Source organism: Arvicanthis niloticus, chromosome 22 (assembly GCF_011762505.2).
Source record: "Arvicanthis niloticus isolate mArvNil1 chromosome 22, mArvNil1.pat.X, whole genome shotgun sequence".
Taxonomy (NCBI): domain Eukaryota; kingdom Metazoa; phylum Chordata; class Mammalia; order Rodentia; family Muridae; genus Arvicanthis; species Arvicanthis niloticus.
Window position 1 is genome coordinate 49,890,519 of NC_133429.1, and position 16,612 is coordinate 49,907,130.

The window sequence follows — 16,612 nt, forward strand, 5'->3', positions numbered from 1 at the left end:
CAGGTTGGGTTCCAGCACCCACACAGTGGTTTACTACTGTCTATAACTCCAGTTTCAGGGAATTTAACACCCTTTCTAGCCTCCAAAGGCACCAGGCACATATGTGGCATGCAGACATACCTGTGGGCAAAACACCCAAATACATTAAAACGAAAAATTGCATGGATTGTTTTGCATGGTGATGCTGGCCTGTAATCCTGGAAACTGGAGACTGAAGCAGGAAGATTGGTTTTTCAGGACAGGGTTTCTCTGTGTAGCCCTGGCTGTCCTAAAACTCACTCTGTAGACCAGACTGGCCTAGAACTCAGAGATCACCTGCCTCTGCCTCTCTCAGCTGGGATCAAAGGTGTGCACCACTCATCCAGGCTGCTTTGCTTGTTTTCCTTGAGACAAGTTCTCTCTATGTAAACCAGGTTGGCCTCAAACTGTTCCAGGGCAGCTCGGTCTACACAGCTACAGAGTAAGTTTCAAGCCAACTAGGGATACATAGAAGCAAAAATGCACCAGACCAACCCCCAACCAGCCCACTCCAAAAAAGCACAGATTAACATGAGAAAATACATTGAAACACTTCTCTGAAACAAGAACAAATGCACCAAACTCTCTATGTCGACACCAAGATAAAGAACAGTCTAGCAGTCTCAGTTCATATACCTTAAATTCACAAGCCCATATACACACACAGAATCAGTCTTGGGCACAGCCACAATGTGCACAATGTGCAAATATGGCTTCCTCAGATGTTTCAGAACATTGGCTTGTAAGAATCCAAAGAATGTTCTCTTCACTTAACACTTTAATTTATTGTGTGCACATAGAGGTCAGAGGACAACCTGTGGGAGTCTCCTACCTAATGTAGGTCCTGAGATAGGTCTCAGGCTTGAAGGCATGACCTTTGCCAACTGAATTGTCCTGAAAGACCGCCCCCCCAGGCTTTTTAAAATTTATTATTATTATTATTATTATTATTATTATTATTATTATTATTATATCATCATCATTAGTGTATATCTGTGTGTGTCTGTGAGTACACATGCCACACTCTGTGTGTGCAGATGGCAAGACCAATTTCAGGAAGGGAATGATTCTCTCCTTCAACCATGGGACCTGGGGCTTGAAATGCCAATTGCTTTCACACACAGGGCCATCCCACCATCCCCCAAGGTCTTCTTGGCAAATACAATTAGTGACTATGAGGCTGCTCTCCGCTCCCATCCTATCCCCTGCCAGTATTTCCTGAACTGTTTCCCAGACCTTATAAATTATCAGAAAGAGATATGAGATTAAATTGAAATCTGCAGTCCTATCTCTTGGTCCCCGAGTTCTCCTACACTTATAATCTAAACATCTGGCTGTTGGCTTAGTTGCCAAGTGCATGTGCAAGGCCACAAGTTCCATCCCCAGCATCAGCACCAACAAAAAAACAAAAAGAAGAAAATAAAGAATCTAAATCTTAGACATCTCCCATACTCCAAAGGCAAAGAGAGCTGAGAAAGACATTTTAGATATATTCAAATACGTAAAAACCTCCTTTAATCCCAGCACTTGGGAGGCAGAGACAGGCAGATTTCTGAGTTCGAGGCCAGCCTGGTCTACAGAGTGAGTTCCAGGACAGTCAGGACTACACAGAGAAACTCTGTCTCAAAACAAAACAACAACAAAAAACAAACAAACAAACAAACCTGAAAGAGAAAATTCATTTCCTTTTATTCTAAATGGTATCCTGAGAAACTTGGAGGGGAGAAAGAATCAGAAAAAAAGCTGTGTAGTAGGAGCCTTGGGGAGGCTGAGCCAGGAGAATTACAAGTTTGAGAGTCAGTTGGGCTATATAATAAAACCAGATAAGAAAGAGAGAGAGAGAGAGAGAGAGAGAGAGAGAGAGAGAGAGAGAGAGAGAGAGAGAGAGGAAAGAAAGGACAAGATGCAGTGGCTCATTCATGCCTGTGATTCTGTGACCAGCCTGGGCTACAGAGTGAGTTCTAGGCCAACTTGGAGCAAAGAGGGAGACCATGTCTAAAAACCTAAAAACTAACAAATAAAGAGAATGAAACTTTTATACAGTACTATAAAGAGTTGAGGACAATAAAGACAATAATATACATATAAAGTGAAATATATATATATATATATATATATATATAGAATTGTTTATAAATATATAATGAATTATATATATTAGAAGGACATCAGTTAATACATTATACCTATTAAAACATTATATATATACACACACATATATATACATATATATATGTGTGTGCATATATATATACACATATATATGTATATATATATATATATATATACACACATATACTGTGTGTGTATGTGTAATCAAAAATGTGCATAGAGCTTCATTTCTTTTTTTGTTTTTGTTTGTTAATTTTTTTGAAACAGGGTTTCTCTCTGTGGCTCTGGCTGTCCTGGAACTTGCTTTGTAGACCAGGTTGCTGTTGAACTTAGAGACGGAGACCGGACTGCTTCTGCTTCCTGAGTACCGGGATTAAAGGCGTACACCACCACCTGGCTGTTGAGCTTTATTTCTTAAGCATATAAACAGAATAAAAGCCACATAAAATAAATCTGCTGGGGTACTGCCCTGATGAGATACTAGTATTCGAGTCTCTGAAATGGTCTTTTCAGGTCCATAGTAAGGATATGACTCTTTCCCCACCTCCAACATTCCATCAAACACGCATAGAACTCTACACCACCTGTGTTCTTAAGAACAGCTGTAATGCTCAGAGCCTTCCTGCTATGGCTCAAAGCTCCTCCTCCAGCACTGCATACCACGAAATACCAAGAAACTACCAAGGATACTCTCTGGCAAATGTGGACAAGCCTGCCCATCTCTCTCCAGGCTATTCATTCACTCAAACATACCTTAATTCCTCAGGCAGCCAGGGGTTAATTATAAAGACTCCAAGGATCCTTGCTAAGCCTGGCTATCTGCAGGGTTCCAAGTATCCTCTCAAAAGGCATGACCCAAAGAATCACAGAGCTTTCTGCCTTAATCCCAAAGCATGTTATCTCCCCAAATTCCTCTGCCAGGATGGGTGGGGTGGGGTAGGGTCTCTTGTCTAGAAGCACACACTCAATTCTAGACGAGCCTTGAAACCTCTCCTCTCAGATTACCTGTAATTTCAGCTATCTGGTGGGTTGAGTAAAAAAGCGAAGTGAGACGGGGGTAAGGGTGGATGCAATTAACCAAAATGATAAAATAATCTTGCTGGGAGTAAGCCTAGGGACAAGGTCTGAGTTGTCAGACTATCCCCAGGACCATTAGCGCAGCAGCAGACAGTCAGACTAACTTCGTTTCAGAAGATACAAACTTGCAAAGTTGGTTGTTTTTATTCCTCCTCCAGACTCACAAACCTCTGCTCTAAATTCCTTTAACTCCAGAACCAGGTGCAAAAAGGCAGGGAAGACGCGGGGGAAGGAGAGGCGCTGAAGGGGGAAGAGAGGAATCTAGTTCCCCTCTTAAAGGAGAATTCTAAAACCAAGGGCGCTCCGGGATCCCTAGGAGAGGAAGTAGCTGGATTCCCCAAAAGCACTTTTTCCTACCTTCTTGTTGTTCTTGTTATAGCCAAAAGTCGAAATCCCAGGCCTGGAAGTCACTGATAACAGCATTTTTTCTTTACTGTTACGGAGCTGAGAGAGAGAAAGAAGAGAGTGAAGGAAAGGGAGGGAGAAAGAGGGAGGGAGAAGGGGAGGGGGAAAGGGAGAGGGAGAGAGGAAGGGAGGGAAAGAGGGAGGGAAGGGAGAAGGGAGGGGGAGGAGAAAGAGGAGAAAAGGAGCAAGCAAGAGAGAGAGAGAGAGAGAGGGAGGGAGTGGGGGGGGGGGCTGCGGGGAAGAATGAGCTAGGTCTGCTCCTTACGTCACTGAGAGAAGTTAACCCAAAGTCAGGACAAGCCACTTACACTGGGTCCTAATGCCCGGGATGTTCTGTTTTGGTTTGTTTTTCATAGGCTTAGTTCAAGATAGAAAGAAGAGTTCTATTTCTCCATGAACAAGTTCTGATTATTATAAAAAAAAAAGACAATTACCCTATTATCAATGAAAAGACAATTTTTTTTTTGTTGTGGTTTTGTTTTGATTTGAAGCTTTCTTTCCCTGAGATCTCAGCTACAAGGTTTCAAACTTAGCCTGCAAAATGACTTAGTAGGTTGCCAGGCCTAAGTTGGGGTCCCCAGATCTACATGGTAGAAGGAGAGAACCAGCTACCAAAAATTGTTCTCTCCTGACCTCAGCACCCAATGTGACATGCCCACACATGCACATACAAAGATAAATAAATGGAATAACATAATTTTTTAAAGATTTCAAGCTTGATGTAAAAGGACCCTCTTGACTCTGCCTTCCAGAGCGTGCAAAGAAGATGATACTGAGATATGGTGTGTAAGAGCTCAGAGCTCAGACTAGTTTATATGCAGGGTGATCTTGATGCAGTAAGAAAGATATGGAGGCTGGAGAGCTGGCTCAGGGGTTAAGAGCACTGCTGTTACTCCAGGAGAGCACAGCTGATTCCCAGCAACATCAAGTGACTCACAGCCACTTCCATGGACACTAGCTTCCATGGACACCAGCATTCTCATACATGTGCACTCTCTCTCCCTCCCCCTTTCTCATATACACATGTGTACACATATGCATACATATACACACACACACACACACAATTTTTTTAATTTAATTTAATTTAATTTAATTTTTTGAGACAGGGTTCTCCTGTGTAGCCCTGGATATTCTGGAACTCACTCTGTAGACCAGGCTGGCCTGGAAATCATAAGAAATCTGCCTGTCTCTGCCTCCCAAGTGCTTCGATTAAAGACGTGCACCACCATTGCCAAGCCAATTTTTTTTAACATAAAAAAAAAATAGATTTTAGGGGCTGGAGAGATGGCTTAGTGGTTAAGCACACTGACTGCTCTTCCAAAGGTCCTGAGTTCAATTCCCAGAAACCACATGGTGGCTCACAACCATCTGTAATGGGATCCGATGCCCTCTTCTGGTGTGTCTGAAGACAGCAGCAGTGTACGCACATAAAATAAATAAATCTTTAAAATATATATATGTTTAAAAATAGATCTTAAAAATAATAGTGATAAGGAGACAGGAAGAGCATGGCCTAGGAATGCTGACACTCTGTTAAAGCTGTAGCCCCAGCACGCACGAAGAGAGAGCACCAAAAGCCTGAGGCCAGCCAAGGTCACAGTGATCCAGTATGTAGGATCCACTAAGGTGGTTAGGGAAGAGGCCAGCTTAGGCTACACTTTTTTTTGGATGATGGTTCAGCAGGTAAGGGTACTGAAAGATATGGATTCAATTCCTGGGACCCACAGGGTACAAGGGAGAACCTACTCCTGAAATTTGTCCCCAACACACACACACACAGACACACAGAGACACACACACAGAGACACACACACAGAGAGATACATGCACAAAAAAAAACCCACAAAAAATTTTAAACATAATAAAAGAGGACAAAGGTGAGTATGTCAAAAGGCATAAACAAATTAAATATACAATGGAAATAATTTCAGAGTCTTTGTTCCATTATGTCTGGGGTGACCATTCCTGTTTCAGAATCTCCCAGCAGGAAGGCGTCATCCATAGAACAAGTCCACGAACCTCAATGCTTTGTGATTTGTTTTTGGAACAAGTGGAAGCTTTTGATTCTGTTATTATTTATTTACTTATTTATTTTTAAATAAAATAAATAGGGATCAAAACCAAAGCCCCCAGCATGCTAAGCAAGGGCTCTCCCAATCACTAAGCTAAACCTTCAGCACAAGTGGGGGCTGTCTTACTTAACTTTGTGATTTATTTAATTACTTGTTTATGTAAGATAGAGTCTCACTCTGTAGTGCTCACTGACCTCAAACTCCATATCGCCCTGTCTCCTTAGTGCAATATTACTATACACACACACAGACACACAGACACACAGACACACAGACACACATGAACGATCGTCCCCATTGTGTATGTGTGTGTTTGGTTTAGGTCTGGCTGACTTGTTGCACTGGATGATCTAGCAGTCTGCCACAGAGGCACATCCCCACCCTTCCAGCATATACCTCATTCTTTTTTAAAAAGTTAATGTATCTAATTGTTTATGAGTATTATGTACCACATGTGTTCCTGGGGGTCGGAACTAACTTCTTCACATGTCTGAGAACTTAAAAAAAAATATATATGTATTTATTTGGTTTTTCAAGACAGGGTTTCTCTGTGTAGGAACACAAGTAGGAATTCTGAAGTAGGCAGCAGACTCCCTAAAACTGGAGTTAAAGATGCTTGTGAGCCACCATGTGGGTGCTGAGAATCAAGTCTGGGTTCTCTATAATAGCTCTTAACCACTAAATCAACTCTCCAGCCCTGTTTAGTACTTTTTTCAGACAGGGTCTTATATATCCCAGGCTGGCATTGATTTCCACTTAACCGGGGGAAAAACCCTGAACTCCTAACCATCATGCCGCTCTCCTGAGTGATAAGTTTCCTGCACCATCTTGCCCAGCTGTTGGACTTTTTAATCTACTATTTCTTAGCCCTTAAGACCCACAAAGCTTAAACAAGGATAAAAACTCACCAGGTATGGAATTTATAGCCAAGTTGAATGACGTTCACAGAGTTAGGCTGTCGTCTCTGAGCTGTCAAACAGACAAATCATAACTCTTTAAAAAGCATGTTTCACAAAGAAGGAAAGCAAGAAGAGTATAACTTAAGTATCAAGAATCTCACACAACTACAGTAACACTCACCTCAACCTCAAATGAGGAGTTGTAACAAGAAAAAAAAAAAAAAAAAAACTTAGGAGTGGTACCAAGGAAGCCTACCCATCCACCTAGAACAGGGAGGAAGACTGAATGCCTTCAGAGCCCCTCCTCAGGCCTCCCACAGCCACCACACACATTATCCAGAAGTAAATTAACTCGTCTTTGTCACAACAGACATTAAGCCCAGACTCTCACTAAAACAAAGCTCTGCTCTCTGTTTTTCCTGCGGCTGCTTTGCTGTGATAACGGAACAGACAGTGCCGGCATGCTGCAGAATAAATACGAGCGCGGCTACCCCCAACTCCTAACTTTCATTTCCAACAGGACAGGAAGTGCCTGCTCAACTCAAGGGACACAGGAAGGGTGGGAACAGCCTCAGTGTGGGAAATACAACTGAGAATGGAAATGGCAACCCGATACACTAAATAAGTAAATAATCGCATCTCTCAGGGACACCAGATCTTTCAGAAACTTCCTTTTCCACCCTCAGAAGTTTTCATTCATAATATCCCAACTCCTTCTTGTTTTAGAACAGTCATCCTAAAGGATGTAAGTGGTTATCTCAGTATAGCCAGTACCAGAACAGCCTGGGCTACACAGGGAGACCTTGTCTCAAAAAACAAACAAACAAACAAAGAACTAGAAAAACAAAAAAGGCTGGGTGTGGTTAACTCCCAGACTCTGGAGGAAGAGGCAGGTGAATCTCTTGAGTTTGAGGCCAGCCTGGTCTACAAAGCAAGTTCCAGGAAACCCTGTCTGGAAAAATTAAAAAGAAAAAGAGAAAAGAAAAGAAGAAAGAAAGAAACAAGGAAAGAAACAAAGAAAGGGAAAGGAAAAAAAAAGAAAACAAAAAATGTTTGTTTTTTTAATAAAATTTTTTCTGTTTTATTTTGAGTCAGAGTCTCACTCTGTAGCCCAGGCTAGCCTATAGGTCAATCCTGCTAAGGTTCTTTCCTCTTGAATGATAGACAAGAAGAGTTACTGCACCCAGCTTGCCGCTGGTACATAAAAACATAAAACACATACTAACAAATATCAGTCAATGTTTTTACATATGTATACATTGTATAATATTTAGATTAGGTTGAACTTCTCTCCCTTTAAACATTTATTATTTGTGATGAAAACATTAAACAGTTTTTTCTTTCCAGAGGCAAGGTTTTGTTAACATTCTAGTCCAGTCCCTAAACTCACAAGCAAACTGACCCTACGAAAACTTCACATGTCTGAGACTTTTATTTTTATTTATTTATTTATTTATTTATTTATTTATTTATTTATTTATTTTGAGACAGGGTTTCTCTGTATAGCCCTGACTGTCCTGCTGTCCTGGAACTCACTCTGTAGACCAGGCTGGCCTCAAACTCAGAAATCCACCTGCCTCTGCCTCCCAAGTGCTGGGATTAAAGGAATGTGCCATCACTGTCAGGCTATTTGAAACCTTTAAAATATTTTATAGGGCTGGAGAAATGGCTCAGAGGTTAAGAAGAGCACTGACTGCTCTTCCAGAGGTCCTGAGTTCAATTCCCAGCAACCTCATGGTGGCTCACAACCATCTGTAATGGGACCTGATGCCCTCTTCTGGTGTGTCTGAAGACAGCAACAGTGTATTCATAGTAGCCCAGGCCATCTTGGAACTTGCTTTATAGACCAGGCTGGCCTGTAATCCAGAGATTCCCCTACCTCGGCCTCCCAAGTGCTGGGATCAAAGGTATACACCACAACTGCCTGACTTATTTATTTATTTGCGTGTTTGTGTGTACGTCTACATATTCAAATTCCATAGTATGCTTATAGTCACAGAACAACTCTCAAGAGTTGTGACTGGTTCCCTCCAGCCACCTGTGGGAGGGGAGATTGGACTCAGGTCCCCAGGCCAATGCACAAGCAGCTCTACTTGCTGAGCTATCTTACCCTTGTAAGAGATAGTCCCTTGTATACTGGCCTTTTCTGCTTTGTAAAGTGGAGTAAATAATTACCTATTTCCCACAAGTATAAACGAAACAAAGTGAAGCAACATGTAAGGAACTGGTAGGAAGTTCTTGAGCTCAGTGAACACCTCCACAGCTCAGTAAACACATATCAGTCCCATTATGATTAGTTACAGTCTCCAATGTGTATCCTTTTAAATACCATGTAACCAATATTTGAAGACCTTGAGTGGACATTGCCAAAAACTAGCATCTTAGTTACATCCAAAGTTATACTATGCACCAGCAAGATGTCTTGGATTGTAAAGATATTTGTTGCACAAACCTGAAACCTGAGTTCAAAACCTTGAATCTACAGTTAGGAGAACCAACTCTCCAGAGTTGTCCTTTGGTTTGCATACACATTTCATAGCACATGTTGGTCTGAGTGCACAGACACACCAAATGATGGTAAATGTAAACTAACTTAAATACTAAGATTATCCTAGGACTCCTGGGAGTTCCTCCCCGCACCCCCATCTCTTTAGATGGTGGCTCAACTCCTAAGCAAGATTCCTCCTTTCTGTGGATACTCTCAGTTCTTCTCTGATGATTCTCTCCACAATGCAGCTGCTTATGGACCTCCACTGATGGATCTGCCTGCTTTCTTGGACCCTAACTTAATCCATCTCCCTCCTCCCAGTCTCTGCCCAGACCGATAGCCTGCTGCCCTGTTGTTTTCCTCTAATTCTGATAAAACGGTCCTAGAGCTTCAAAAGAGAAACAAAGTTTTAAATGGAAAAAAGGTTTAAAACAGGCATGATTGATACACACCTGTAATCTGAGCACTTGGGAGGTAGAAGCAGGAAAATCAGAAGTTCAAGGTTCTGCTCAGCTACATGGTGAATCTGAAGCCAGCTTGGGCTACAGAAATGCTTCAGAAAAAGAAGGGGAGACAGCAGTTAAGTCTTGAGATGCATAAAAGTCATCCTTCCCCCTAGATATCCTACTAGCTTTTATAGTCTGTCCAATACATCTAGAGCCACAAAAGTAAATTTACCCAGATGTACAAACTGATATAAAAGTTAGGTCAAGGGGCTGGAGAGATGGTTCAGTGGTTATGAACACTGATTGCTCTTCCAGAGGTCCTGAGTTCAATTCCCAGCAACCACATGGTGGCTCATAACCATCTGTAATAGGATCTGATGCCCTCTTCTGGTGTGTCTGAAGATAACAACAGTGTACTCATATAAATAAATAAATCTTTAAAAATATTTTTTTTAAAAAGTTAGGTTAAAGGGCATAAACAACACTCTATGGAAACTGCAGTTCTGGTGAGCACATACACATTTTTACGTTGCTGGATGTCAACCCTAGATCTAAAATCAAGCATCTACCTGTGAGCTTCACCCTAGTAGATTTTTATATTTTTAAAGGGAGGTATAGGGTTTTGTGGAGGAGATGGGGAGGTAGCAGGGTTCTGGGGCTCTGCTCAGAAAGTACATGGGAGGAGGGAGAATTCCGAGCCTCTGGCACCTGTGCTCTGACTCCTTCCTGCTTCTCTTTACAGTGCTCTTGTTTTTCTCTGTTTAATCAGTTTCTAATTCTTAGTTCTCATGAGGCAGCACTAGAGTTCTTTCTGCTTTGTTTTCTTTTGCTTGTCTTTTTCTTGTGAGGGGAATCTCACCATGTCTGGCTCCCAGCTCAAACTCCTAATTACCCTCCAAGTAGGTAGGATTGCAGGCAGGACCACTGTGCCCAGCCTAAGAGTTGTTTTGAAAAGGGGAGTAGAAATAATTTGTGGTAACTTTTAGGAAAAGGGAATTTATCCCACCTGACTCAGTCTAGCCAAGTTTGTAATCTCTCTAGAACATGCACTGAAAAAAACAAAAACTTACTCTTACTGGGTGTGGTTGCACACATACTCCCAGCTCTTGGGAGGCAGAGGCAGGCAAATCTATACTGAATATGAGGCTAGCTTGATCTACATAGTGAGTTCCAAGACTGCCAGGGCTTCAAAGAGAGACATTGTCTCAGTAAAACAAACTAACAAACAAACAAAAAACAACCACAAAAAGTGGTTTTTGTTTTGTTTATTGCTTGTGACTACATGCCTGCCAAAACTAGAAGAGGGGGTTGGATCCCCTGCAGCTGGTGTTACTGGCAGCTGTGTGACTTCAGATGTGGGCGCTGGAAATCATACTCGGGTCCTCTGGAAAAACAGCAAGCACTCTTAGCCTCTGAGTCATCGTCTCTCCAGCACATTTTCTTTTTTTAAATACACAGTTTCACAAAGTTGCCCAAACTGTCCTGGAGGTCATTTTGTGAAGAATGTAACACTGCGGTAGGTGTGGTTGCCTGGAATCCCAGCTCTTGGGATACAGACGCAAAAGTGTTCAGGGCTGGAGAACAGGAGAACAGTCTCAATTACGTAATGACTCCCAGGCCAACCTAGACTACATCACACACACACACACACACACACACACACACACACACACCACACACACTCTCCTTTACTGTGTGTAACAACACTCATGAATGTTCCCACTACTCAGAAGCTGAAGCAGGACAATTGCATGAGCTCTTCTAAGCTACGCAGCAAGATCCTGCTTCAAAACAAAATAAGATAAAAATACACTTTTAAATAAGAATCACAAGTAAAGGATTTGGAGCTAGATGGACTTTATCTGTTTGATGAAAGATGTCTGTGATGTCACTATTGGCCCTTCCAGATGAGGGTGAAGAACAGAGATGAATGGATTACCTGCAGCTGTGTTAGACTCTAGCCAGGTACAGGCTGGTTCAGTCAGTTAGCTGCCGTAATCCCAGTACTTGGGAGGCAGAGAAAGGGAATTCCCAGAAGAACTGGATAGCCACACTAATCAAAGATGTTTTCTCAACACCTAAGGTGGAGTGTAATCAAAGCAGACACATCATGGTGACCCTGGGTCTCCACATGCATGCACGCATGTGTATCTACACATACATGTGTGCCCATATACACACAAGCATGCACCATGCACACAACACCCATTTCATATGCAAAAGGAAGACAAGAATGGTATTCAGAAGAGCGGATGTGAGATAGTGACCTGGGAAAAGGCCTGTGTTCTGGGTCAGAGCCCAGACTGACCTCTGACTCATGATCATCTTGTGACTGGAGATACGGCTCAGCAGCTAAGGGCGCTCGTTGCTGCCACAGGGAATTGGAGTCTGGGTTATCAGCATGTATGTAGGGCAGGCAGCTAACAGCCACTTGTAACTCCAGTTCCACAGGGTCTAGCGCCCTCTTCTGGCCTCCATGGGCACTGCATGAAAGGGGTTCGTGTACATGCCGGCAAAACAAAACTTCCTTAGCTTCCAGACCACTGGGATCACAGGTGTGTGCTCGGAATCTAGATTTTTCTGACTCTCGATTCTTTCCCCATTTCTTATGACAGGCATGTGCCACAACACCCTGTTTGTTTTTCCTTTGAAGACAAGATCTTATATAGTCCTGCCTGGCCTCAAAATAGCTTTGAAGGATGAGCCTTCAACGCCTGATCCTGCCTCTCTGGTTCAAATGCAGGCATTTGAAGAATGAGGTATCACACACACTCACTGACTTTTCAGAGGCTCACACCCACCTCTTTTACATTGAATCTTGTCATAAGATTTTTAAATATTCACATAACATATTTGTGGGTTTTTAAGATTTTTTTTTTATTTTATGATTTATTTATTGTATGTGAGTACACTGTTGCTGCCTTCAGACACACCAGAAGAGGGTATCAGATCCCATTACAGATGGTTGTGAGCCACCATGTGGGTGCTGGGAATTGAACTCAGGACCTCTGGAAGAGCAGTCAGTGTGCTTAACCACTAAGCCATCTCTCCAGCTCCCCCCCCCCCCCAATCTTATAATTTTTTTTGAGACAATGTCTCACTGTATCACCAGGCTGGAACAGGATTCAGTCTCTCACCTCAGCCTCCTCAGTACTCAAATTATTTGTGACAAACACAGGAACTTGGGGCAGCAAACGGCTTCTTGGGCTTACCCTTCCATGCTGCAGTCTTAAGGACCTTCCATGTTCAGTCTTAAGGAACTGGAGCAGAGAGTAGATGCTTACTGTTCTCTTTGGCTTGTTCCACTAGATATTTTTATACAGCCTAGGCCCATCTACCTATAGATGGCACTGCCCACAGTGGGGTGTGCTCTTCTATATAAACTAGCAATCCAAAGACTAGCTAATAGGACAGCCTCTTCAACAAAGGTTCTCTCTCCCCGGGTGTGTCAAGTTGACTAGTGAGATCAGCCTTCACCGCCTCCTACACCCAGCCCTAACTTTTTTTTTTCAGTTCTGACAAGCAAATCCAGGGTGTCTTGCATGCTAGACCAGCACTCTAACACTGAAATACACCCAGCCCCACCCACTCTTACATCTTGCTCCCAGATTGTGAACATCTGTGAAGTAAGGACTCATTTTGTCAGTATGTTTTGTTTTGTTTTGTTTTGTTTTGAGACAGGGTTTCTCTAGCTGCCTTTGAACTCACTCTGTAGACCAGGCTCGCCTTGAACTCAGGCAGCCATCTGACTCTGTCAAGTGCTGGAATTAAAGGCGTGCTCCACCTGGAGGCTGATCTTCTAATCTTTCCTATCTTGGCTTTGTATTGCTGTGATAAAACACCGTTACCAAAGCAACAAGGGTGGGCAATGTGTTTTATAAAAGATAAAGAGAGAGAAAATATTTTCCATGGGTGTGTGTTGAGGTATGGGAGAAGGGTATGTCCCCTGAGGGAACATCCACAAGACCGGTATAGTATAGAATAGAGTTTATTCAGGGCATGGGGAGGGGAATTAAGAGGGTAGTAGAGGCAGAGAGAGGGAGAGAGAGGGAGAGAGTAAAGAAGTAGAGGCTGGCCATGAGCACATGGAGAGAGGGAATGGGGAAGGGCAGAAGGGAAGGGAACAGCCCAAGAGATCAAGAGGAGGAGGAGAAGGGCAAGCAGCCCCTTTTACAGTGGGTCAGGCCTACCTGGCAATTGTGGGGAGGTGCTTACCTGGCTATTGCCAGGTAATTGTGGGGTGGAGTTTAGACAGACTGCTAACAGTGGGGAAGGATTTCTTTCAACTTACATGCCCCTACCACAGTTTATCCTGAAGGGAAGTCAGCTTCTCAAATGTTGGGAAGCAGGGGCCAGGAAGAAATGCAGCGTACTGGCTTGCACAGACTGCTTTTTCATACAACCCAGAATCACCCTCAAAGGGGTAGCACTACTTACAGTGGGCTGGGCCTTCCCACATCAGTGATCAAGAACTCCTCCCCACCCCCAGACACCCTACAGACTTGCCTGCAGGCTATTCTGATTGAGGCATTTTCTCAAGTGAGGTTCCCTTTCTCCAAATAACTCCAGCTTATGTCAAGCTGAAAAAAAAAACAACAACCAGGACACTATCCAAATATAATTTAGATTCAAGAATGCTTGCTGACAGAATATCATTTTCAGGCTTTTTAGATTTGTCTCGATGGGAAAGCGAACTCCAATGAATACTAGGAGAAACACTGCCATCTGCTGGGCAAAGCAGGTCATGCTTCCTTTAGGAACCAGTCTAAGTAGATCAGAAGTTGGAGGGAGGAAGGTGATATATTTTTAATTTTGGGGGGTGGGGGGGTGGGGAGTCAATATATGTGTGAGTTAGAGGACTACACTGTGGGGTCGTCTCTCCCCTTTCAGTTTACATGGGTTCCAGGGATCAAACTCAGGCTGCTGAATTCAGGTATGAACAGCAAGTGTTTTATCCACTGAGCCGTTTGTTCTGTTGCTGAGTTTTGAAGTGGGGGATCACTGTGTGGTAGAGGCTGGCTTTGAACCATTTCTCCTTCAGTCTCTACCTCAAAAGATCAAAATGCACCTGGGGGTACTTCTAGAGGCAAGTCTTTACCCAGTCAGCTCCCGTTTAAAGGGAAAAAAATGCAACAAAGCAGAAACTCGCTGCTAGTTATATGAGAAGCTAACTCAAAGAAACAGGGATATAAAGGAAGCTATTATCTTCTGGGTAATAATTTGAAATCCTCTAACCTGTGGCATTTTTCTCCTGAACAGATCTAAAAGCTTCAGAGAAATAACAATTTTCCAGTGAAATAAGTATAAGCCTGTTGCATATTTTAGAAACCCCTAATTAAGGGCTGGGAAGATGGTCTAGTGCATAAGGTTCTGGCCATGCAAACTTAAGGAACTGAGTTCAGATCCCAGCACCCACATAAAAACTGGGAATCTGTGACTCCGGTGTCAAGGTGAGGTGTTGCTGCCCATCCAGTCTAGAGGAATCTGTTAGGTCCAGGTTCAGTGAGAGATCCTCACTCAAAAAATGAGATGAGGAAGTGGTGGTGGCTGGAGAGATGGCTCACTGGTTAAGAACAGTTGCTGCTCTTGCAGAGGACCCAAGTTCAGTTCCCAGCACCCATATGGGAGCTCACAATCATCTGTAACTCTGGTCACCTCTCTGGTCTCCAGAGGCCCTAGGTGTACACACACACACACACACACACACACACACACACGCAAAACACTATAGAAATAAGAGAGAAAAGCCAGACACACACCTTTAATACCAGTACTTACGAGGTACAGGAAGGTGGATCTCTGTGAGTTCCAGGCCAGCCTGGGCTACACAATGAGACCTCGCCTCAAAAAAAAATTTACAACTTTAAAAACAGACTAGGTATATATCCATTGAGAAAGATACCTGGGGTTCACCTCTGTTCTCCATGTGTGTACAAGCTCACTTGTGCGCTCTCTCTTTCTCTCTCTCTCTTACACACACACACACACACACACACACACACACAACTAACAGTGAATTGTTTATATTGAACATTCGAGAGACTCTTAATTGAATCAGGCATGGTGTCACATATGTGTGTAATCTCAGCCACTCAGGAGACTGAGACATGAGGCAGCAAATTTGAGCCCAGCAATATAACTAGTCCCCATCTCATACACCAAAACAATGGACAGGGACACCGAGCTGGAACACTGCTTACCCAGCATGCAAGAATCCTTTGGTTCAGTCTCTAGTCTGGAATAAAGCTAGGGAAAGTGACTTAGGTCTATAATCCCTGCACTTGAGGTAGAAGCAGAAGGATGAGAGGTTCAAGGGCAATCCACCAGACACCCTTTCTAAAAAGCAAAAGTTTGCTTTGGGGGGCAAAGTCAGGAGCAGGGCAGCAAACTGTAGTGTGTGAATTAGAGGAGGCGCTCTGGATAAGACAGCAGATAAGCCGTACAGGGAACAGAGCTAACAGAAGGAAAAACAAACGGAAGGTCCACCTGGTTTCCAACTAAATACACCCTCCACACGGTAGGGCAAAGACCCGCTGCTCTGGGACACGCTGGAGCATGGCTTTCATGTTTATTTTCCCATGGTTACATTTTGTTTGTGGCAAGGTCTCCTTGCACAGCCTCATGGAGCTTGCTTTCCTATCCCCCTGCCTAAGTTCCTCAGAGGTTGGGACCCACAAAGACTGTACTGCCACCATTCCTGACCAGGATCTTGGTTACTTAAATTCAAAAGTTAAATGTTTTGTAGTGTAGCCTGCGCAGCTCAAGAGACAGCTCCCAGTACTATTTCATAGCATAGAATACCTCTTTTACGAGTGAGGCAGTTTTCTTCGGGGTTAATTCAGTTGTTGGTTTTGGAGGAGGCTTCTGGGAGAAGTAAGCTTGTAATCACAGATTTCTGTCTACTTTCTGGTTCTAGGTTGTCTTATGCAAGTCATGTTAATTTTCTTTTAAATAGACTTTTAAAAAACATTTATTTAAGGGTGGGGGGTCATGAGCACCATCTTCTGAGTAGTTGTCAGGTTTGGGAACAAGCGTAAAGGCATAAAGACCCAACGAGGCGTCAGGGTTCCAATTTGATTTGTTCTCTTCAAA

The 16,612-nt window shown here is 43.1% G+C and overlaps 1 protein-coding gene across 5 annotated transcripts in view; it reads right to left on the reverse strand.

The window, feature by feature from the left end:
• Rbms2 (RNA binding motif single stranded interacting protein 2) overlaps positions 1-7,095 on the reverse strand; it is a 45,798-nt gene extending 38,703 nt beyond the window's left edge. The window contains exons 1-4 of one of the 5 annotated variants that reach the window (XM_076920593.1): positions 6,768-7,095; positions 6,596-6,656; positions 3,921-4,016; positions 3,565-3,651 (exon numbers count right to left, since the gene is read on the reverse strand). In XM_076920593.1, coding sequence (XP_076776708.1) covers positions 3,565-3,630 — 66 coding nt within the window. In that variant the 5' untranslated portion in view covers positions 3,631-3,651; positions 3,921-4,016; positions 6,596-6,656; positions 6,768-7,095. Of the gene's footprint in view, positions 1-3,564; positions 3,831-3,920; positions 4,017-6,595; positions 6,657-6,767 lie in introns of those variants that run through there. The other 4 variants (XM_076920592.1, XM_076920596.1, XM_076920594.1 and 1 more) reach the window with 4 other exon arrangements.
• Positions 7,096-16,612: the final 9,517 nt, after the last annotated feature.